The 8,463-nt window shown below is 36.1% G+C and overlaps 1 protein-coding gene across 2 annotated transcripts in view; it reads left to right on the top strand.

Annotated features, from left to right (window-relative positions):
- Nucleotides 1-1,141: 1,141 nt before the first annotated feature.
- EPHA3 (EPH receptor A3) overlaps nt 1,142-8,463 on the top strand; it is a 367,059-nt gene continuing 359,737 nt past the window's right edge. For both annotated transcript variants that reach the window (XM_019528572.1, XM_019528571.1), the window contains exon 1: nt 1,142-1,341. In XM_019528572.1, coding sequence (XP_019384117.1) covers nt 1,266-1,341 — 76 coding nt within the window. In that variant the 5' untranslated portion in view covers nt 1,142-1,265. The remainder of the gene's footprint in view (nt 1,342-8,463) is intronic.

Raw genomic sequence — 8,463 nt, 5'->3', positions numbered from 1 at the left:
GAATGAATACTTGAAGGTTACCCTTGGAGGAGTACGATTGCTCCCCTATGCTGTATCAGAGACAATTGATCCCATCCTTTTACAGATGAAGCTTGCCTTTTCTCCTGTTCTGTGACAACATGGCTCCCAAGGCAGTTTTGTTTCTGCAGACTACTTCCTCTTTTCCTCACGTGTCCCACCTGCAAACGGATTTCCCATCCTCTTCAAAAAAGGAGGGTGGAACCAGCATTGCACCCAAGCCCCTTGCACAGAAGCTCGTGCAGCGATTGTTCCCCACAGCTCCTAGACTTGCACGTCTTTTTCCACCCACCCTCCACTCTGATCACCAGGGATCCTGGCTTCCTCTGATTAAAAAAAAAAATATCCCCAATTTTCAGTTGAAAAAAAGGAACTCCAAATCCACATTTTTCTGTGATTAAAATGAAATTCCACTAATATATATATTGACATATCTATATATCTATATTATATACAATATATAGCTATACCTATGTCCATTATATACAATAGATAGCTATGGATATATAGCTATATCTATCTATCTGTCTATCTATCTATCTGTCTATCTGTCTATCAGTGGTGTTTCATTTTAATCACAGAGAAATGTGGATTTAGGGGTTACATGTGTTTCCGTGATTCAGATGAAACACCACTGTCTCTCTCTCTCTCTAGATATAGATATAAATATCTATATCTCTATATCATACCTGTATCTTTTGATAGATGACATTTCTATCTAGACAGATACCTCTATCAATTGATTGATAGATAGATTGTTCCATCTATGTATATAGTGGTGTTTCATTTTCAATATCTATCTATCTATGTATAGACATCTATAGATAGGTAGATAGATACCTATATCTATATTTACCTATCTATATAGCGGTATTTCATTTTAACCACAGCAAAATGTGGATTTGGGGTTCCTTTTTTTAATGGAAAGTTGGGAGGGTTTTATTAATCAGAGTATACCAGGATCCCTGCTGATCACTTCCGATGTTTGTGTGCTCTTTTCCCACCCCGCGTCACTCCTGAGCCTCCGTGTCGCCTGTTGTAGCGGGTGGGGACGGCACTAGGACCCGGCGAGCTCCCCTCAAGCTGCCCGCAGAAAGGCAGCGGAGCAGACTCCTCCTTATCTCCAGTGTCAAACTTGACATCAGCCTGCGAGCGGAGCATGGTAACTTCTCCTGCAATCAGAGCTCTCACATCAGTGGCATGCTTCAGGAAGATATGCTCCTCTCACTGCCCGCTGCACCAGCAACATGGATTGTCACATCTCCATCCTCCTCCTCCTCTGCTCTGCCCTGGGGGAACTGATTCTCCATCCTACCAACGAAGGTAAGGGAGGCACGGCAATTAGCAGCCCCCAGCAGTGCCTGCACTTTCCCTCCTCTTCATCTCGGATCCTGTTTGAAGCCTGGTCCACATCGGGGTTTTTAAGGTGGTCCTGGATTATAACTGTGTGCTCATCCTGGAAACTAGGGATTTCTTCTTTTTTTCGGGGGAGGGGGAGAAAAGAAAAGGAGTGATAAGCCCTTTGCAAACAGATGCGGAGCAATTGTAATCTGCAATCAGAATGCAAAACCATTAGTATTTAATTTAATTAATGCAAAGGAGCTTCTCCTTCCCTTCTCCCCCTAGTCACTGCCACAGTCCTCTTACAAGAAAGTTAAAAAAGCAAAATGTTTCCCCCTCCTCCCCTTTTAATTTTTCGTCTGTGAGCACATCTCTCGGAGTGATGACATGTCGGAGTGACTGTGACCCATGACATTTGGGCATGGAAGGGAAGGGAGGTTGTGAGGTGGAAGAAAGCTTAATGCCCTGTGCTTATCTAGCAGCTGGATTTTTCCGCCCAGGTGAAAGTTGTGCCTGTGCATATCAAGGTGATGGGCTGTTTTGTGGCACAGGTTATAATGAGCCGTCTGTGCACTGTTAATGGCACTGCTAACGAGAACCATCATAGTAATGCACGGTGTACTTGTCTGGATACTTGCATGTAGGAAAAGTACATGTTATGCTGTGTTAGAGAGCTGAAGGAGGACGGGAAAGGAAGAAAAGATGGAGAAAAAAGAAAAGAGTAAAGAAAGGGGGGGAAGATTGCATGCTTTTCTGCCACTGAGTTTATATTTTATGTGCCTCCCCAGTTACACAATTACAGAATTGATCTTGGTGTTTCAGGACTGATGTATGGACTATAACGGGTATAATTGCCTTGTGTTTTTGGGGGTTTTTTTAGTCGTTAGTCTGAAATAGTTTTCAAGTGACTGCTAATTATACTGAAGAATCACATAAGTTTACTAATTAACATAAATACACATAAAAGAAATGACATATGGCTCCTATCTTCTGATTCCATTACTGGTAACTGAACCTCAAACCTTGTTTATATGCATGATGGTAGTGATTTAATTAGTCTTGTTCTATTCCAAAATTTTTAATGAAATAAAAGAGCAGCCACTTGTGCTCCTGTGTTTATATAATCTACAGTTGTTGCTATAACAATTTAATTTCAGTCTTTAACTCCTTCAGTGAATCATGCATCTAATTCTCTTTTAATTCACCCATGCAAGACCTTAATACTATGTTCTGTTTTGCCCTTCCTAGGATGATTTGGTGACATTCCTGCGCTTAAAATGCACAAATTTCAGAAAAATAATTACACCCATCCGACACTCTCTAGAAAAGTAATGTTTAAAAGATAAATGGATAACAATAAGTGGTGCTTCTGTTCACTTGTATATTGGACACAGCCTCTGGCACCAGTGTGTCCAAAGCAATTGTCTTTTATCTGTAAAAAACAGAGGCCAAAAGATTGTGAATAAGTTCTAGCAGGAAGCAAAGGTTTAATGCCCCCCCCCAACAAACAAACAAACAAAAAAACTTGCACCTGCTTGATACACAGCATTTGTACAGAGACTAACATATACAAACTATTGAAATAATAATGTCTGGTGCAGAAGTAAATCTGCTGACCTGAGTGGTATTCTAGCTACATTCGGGGTTAGGCAGTAACTGAATAAAATTATTTATTTTATATTAGACTATTATGGAATGAATGAGGCTTAATGAATCCAAGCAAATTTTAAATCCTCTGTTTTTGCTGCTTGGGAAGCATTCATTGTATTATGTTATCATAAACATGATAGATCATCTGTTTGTACGTGTGCTTTCTCTGTGTAAATATTTTTGTATAGTCAAGGTTTCAGAGGTTATTTAATAGAACATGCTTTCAAAGTGGTAGGCTTAGCTCAAACTTCCTTCAGCCATGCATTATTATATAAATATTGTCACCCTTCACAAATAATTTTGGCTAATACAAACAAGCATGTTAGTGAAAGTTACTTGTGTGTGTATTTTATTGCAAAAGCTGCGTAATAAGGTATGTAGTTCTGTTACACAGTCAGCAGAGCAGCTTTGCTTCCTTGGCAGATAGACACATAGTATAAACTAGGACCTTAATGAAGGGCAAAAGATATTTTTTCCAAGTTTGCAAGAACACCACTGGATTTTTTTATTATTATTTTTGAAAATTGCTGGCTTTGACTTTTAATAATATTGAATTAGGAAAAGTGAGGTGTGTGGGGGGGGCGGAATTCTGTTTAATACAAAATATATATTGGGGATTGCCACCCCAAAAAGACTTTCATCAAGACAGTATTCATTATGACTTTCAGGTTTAGATTTGTTTATTTTAAAATCTTATGCAAAATAAAATGTATGTAAACATTTTCTAAACGTTTAATGGAAGCACTAACAAAAGAGCAGCTCTTACATGTTTCATCTTCCAGATGAAAATATTCAGTGTTCTTTCCTAAGGATGAAAAGTAAGTATGCCTGCAAAAAAGAAATCATACTAACTTTAAAATGATTGAATTTTTCTGGTCATTTAGGAAGGCTCAGGTTAGCTTTTCAGATTAGTTACTGCATATTTAGAATAAAATGGTAAGTTTAAAGGTTTGTGTTTTTATAAATTGTGAACCTCAGACACAAGCCCACAAAGTACATTTGACAATCAAGTATCCATGTGCAGCTTAAAATCTGAGTTCATAAATGTTTTCTATTTTGCTTTGAGTGATTTTTTTTTTTTCTCCCAGCCATCTTCCTTTATTCTTCTCCCTCCCCGCCTTTGCCCTAAATTTCCACACAAAAAAGTGAAGGGAAAATGAATATTTATATACCCCCAACCAGCTGTAAGAATGAAAAATCACTGCTTTTACCTGAAAATATTATCAAGTGGTGTGTCTGTATAGCCAGATTGATGAGGTGATTTGATTAAAATATATAAATGTATAGTTTATTTGCACAGATATCCATATATTCAGTTAACTTTGGCATTCAATTAACTTTAGTAACTATTTAATTTCTCATCACCAACACTTTTAAGAAAGAACTTTTCACTTGCTGTTCAGTACCGCGTAACTTATGGTGGCATGGGAGCAAATACATAGTAGGCATTGAAGTTCTGTGATCTGTCACCAGAAACTTACAGCAGATTTTTCTGTGCCTCTGGAAGAATTAAATAGATTTTTATGAAGGCGTTTTAATAGTAAACTATGATGTAAAATACAGAGCCATTTCACCTAATTCTAATGCTGAAACAGAAAAAAAATAGAAGTAATGGTCATGTAGGCTTACTTCACTTTCCATTATTAAATCCAGGTGGACTTTTTTTGGTTAAGGAGAGGTAGAACATGGGATGATTTACATCATCAATATTTTTAATTTAGAGAAACCATTCTCTTGTGGAAATGGCTAATTTCCTACAAAGCTTATTCCTTACGTTATCCACCAAGGAGTAAGCTTAGCTTCAAATAAAAACATGCTTCCACTTTGTATTTCTCAACAGTCTTAGTAGTTAAGAAGTTTAAAAGTGGGGTTTGGCTCTGTCTAGTACTGAAGTGCATCCCATTTTGCGTGAAATCAGAAAACGTTAGGAAGAATGGATTTCTGACTATAGTGTGTGGCTTATTCCCTGTTTTAGGTTAGGCATCAGTTTTCAACTTGCAAACAGAAACCGCAGTATGACAATATGCCGTTACCCTTAAGGTGCATGGAAACCACGTGCGCTGTTATTCCAGTTGTATCTAACACTTTTTTACTTTGCAAGGATTACATTTTCTTCCTTTTCTTTTCTTTTCTTTAGAGGAATGTAGTTCCTTTCTAAACAGTTCATCTATTATCAAGAAATTGAATGTTATATAATTCTGTAATGTAATAGTTCTTCTTGATCATTTTCTATAACTATGCTATTTGCCCGAGGGTACCAGCAACCTTAATTTCACTGTTTTATAACCCACAACAGTTAACACTTGACCTAGGTCATTAACAGGATTATCAGCAAATTTGTTTAAGCTTTTACTGACAACCTGAATTGCTTCAATAATATTTTGACTGTGCAGACAGGAAACTTCTTGTAACCTCTCAATCTAGCATAAAATTAATTTCTTATGAACATGACTTTAGAAAGAGACCAATATTGTAAACGTGTTTACAGTACTTGGTTTTAAATAGTCTCAGCTTTGGTAAACAAATAGCTTCTAATCAGTTCCTCTTTTTGGGCTATATTGTTTTCCATTGTGTGGTTTCGTGTGTTACTCATGTTTTACCATCTCGGGACTGCACATCTTTCTGCAATCAAAACTGCATAGCTTTATTTACGTAAGTTTTTAACCCAAGGACTTTATTAATATTAATATGCTTTGTAGTGATGTCAGCTGTTGCATTTTTTGTAATACCAGTGTCAGTTTTGCAGTGGAATGTATGACTAACTTGTCCGTAGATGTTTTAGTGATGTTAAGAAATACTGAAAAGATGGGAATTTTTTCTGTAGAAACTGAAAGGGAGTGTTGTCTTAGAAATACTTTTTAACAAACCTTTTCTTACTGTATGTCAGCTGCTATTAGGTCATGCAGGGCTTGATGCATCATGACATAAGTCCTGATGCATTTAAAGTTAAGCAACTACTTTTTAAGAGTTTAATTGTGAAAACCATAAAAATACCTTGAGAAATATTAACAATAACCATATTGTCCTTTTGGACTTGAATTTAGGAAGAATAAAACTGGTGAGATTTAAAGGGCTATTTTTCATACAGCTGTAGCTTATTCAAAGCTGCTGTGCTTTAATCCCTATCTATATGCTGAGACAAGTAATGAGCATGCTTTAAAATTCACACCGTGATGTTTTTAACATGCAGTGCTACAGGAAGAGAAAGAGCAGATCCTTTGTTTTGTAAGACTGTTTTTAATAGGAGGTTTTAATTCTCTGAATTATTTGTTTTCTTTCATATTGGTCACTTTAAATCTTTCCTGATTAATTAATTCTGTGTTTATTGCATTGTGGCAAAAGGAAAGAAAAAAATCAGTCGATGCTCAATAACAAATTTAATTTACAAACATATCTAAAACTAAGGTTCTTGTTACAATTTATTTATTTACCTTTATGCACTTTATATGTTCATGTGTTCCCAAACAAATAAAAAATAATAAGCAAGGCGGCAGGGAATGCTGTTTAATTTTTTCCCTGTGTTAACTCCTAAGAAGTTACAATCTTTATGGTCATCAGCTGACTGAAAAAAAGCTTATAAGTTGTTTCAGTGATTGTTACAGTATGCTCATTGCAAATAATTCAGTTATATAAATTCTCATTATAACTAAATGGATCTTGTTTGCATTTCCTTTCAGCAAAAATCTTGATATTTGTTTTAAAATAAATGTTGTCCTTGGGATGAGTGACTTTTAGCAGTGTTGTCGGCATGCTTACTTTCGATTTTTGTTTCAAAATATACAACTTTTCTTCCGGGAAAGTATGTAACCACTCTTGTTCTTGTAATCCCCATATGATGAAAGGCTTAGAAATACATATGCAGGTGTTCAGAGAAGGTTTTTTGTTTTCAGAGATCTGGATTTTATCACCAGTGAGGGTCACTACAGAGCTGTTACCAAATCCGAGAGTACAGTCTGCAGACTTTTAAACAGAGGCTGATGTAGTTCTGTTAGGTATCCGTTATTCATCTAGGTATAATGGTATCCAAGGTTGCAGTTTCATTTATCTGGAGGTATAATGATGTCCTTTAAAAAATTGCTAACGTTCCATGTGATGCTCTATGAAACCGAATTGTGACATTTTTCAAAAAGTCACACTGACATTGATGCTGCTGAATTAACCGGGCAAGGAGGAGTTGCCCGTTAGGAGAAGGTCAGAGGTACGTGCAGTATCACAGGGCTTACGAGTCCCTCACTATTCAAGATTTTAGAAACTGGTTGCAACTGGTGGGGATTCTCTGTTGAAAAAGTCATTATCTGTTTTACTTTTACCACTGCTCCACCTTTTATGAAAAAGAGCTCAGTTGCTGAGAAGCATTTCCGAGTGAAAGGGTTTTAAAAGGAGGAGGGAAAAAAATTACACCAGGAGTGTGCTTCAACTTTTTATCATTATAACATCTTTAGCATTCCATTTGAGAGAGTCCATATTTTAAAAAAAAACCAATACAAAACCCCAAACCAAAAAATTGTGCATATAGAACCAATGAGATTTCATTACTATGATCTGTAATGCAACTGCCATTTTTGTTACTACAAATTGGAAGGAAATTAAAAATAAAAACCATAGTTTTAAATTGCAATTGTTTTCTAAACAATTAAAAAAAAAACCCTTCTTCATCATAAAGAAGTTCAAGAGAGATTTTATCTGGTTTAATTCAGGACCAACTTCATTATCATTTCTTGGGAGTAATTTTTAAAAGAACTTCTGTTACTTTAGGATCAGTTGTCTGAGATACTGGTGCATTTCAAAATCATGCCCAAAGTTTTTTCTTAATTTTTTTAAAACAGTGTGAAGCCAATGTAAAATAGGAATTGGGACCCTCAGATTATGGACTGCTTGTGAAGCTCAGTAATGAGTGACTGACTAAAGAAATAAAGTTATAGAAATAAAGATAATCCTATCTGAAAGAAAATGTTGGGACAGTGACAAAATAATTACACTCCAGCCTGGGAGACGGTTGGATGGAATGAATGCCACCACACCAAATAAAGTCTTAAACTTGAAGAGATGTTATTAAACTAGACACACTGTAAGTAGAAACGTTACTGCCACACTCCTTTTTTTTTTGTAAACTACTGTATCCTGCTGTTTCAGGCAAAATATGGACAGAAAATCCCATTAATTTGCTGGAAAAATATTGATGAAAGGATAATAGGAGACGAAATGAACAGTAGCAGAAACTTACTAGCAATTAAGCAAACAATAGGATGAATGTTACTGAATAAGGTTCAGTCAGGGCAGTTTAGCGTAATATGTTACAGGAACAGTGATTTTTTTTTTTTTTTTAAATTTCCTTTTTATTCAGCTTGCTTCCCACACGGTTTTTATATCTATACCTCAATGGAAAAAGTAAAGTTACTTGGATCTGTATTTTAAGATATTAATAGAAAGACTGTTAGAAATCTGAACTCTGCA

Source organism: Crocodylus porosus, unplaced genomic scaffold (genome assembly GCF_001723895.1).
Source record: "Crocodylus porosus isolate Cpor-Errol unplaced genomic scaffold, CroPor_comp1, whole genome shotgun sequence".
Taxonomy (NCBI): Eukaryota; Metazoa; Chordata; order Crocodylia; family Crocodylidae; genus Crocodylus; species Crocodylus porosus.
This window is presented reverse-complemented; position numbering and strand designations above follow the sequence as displayed.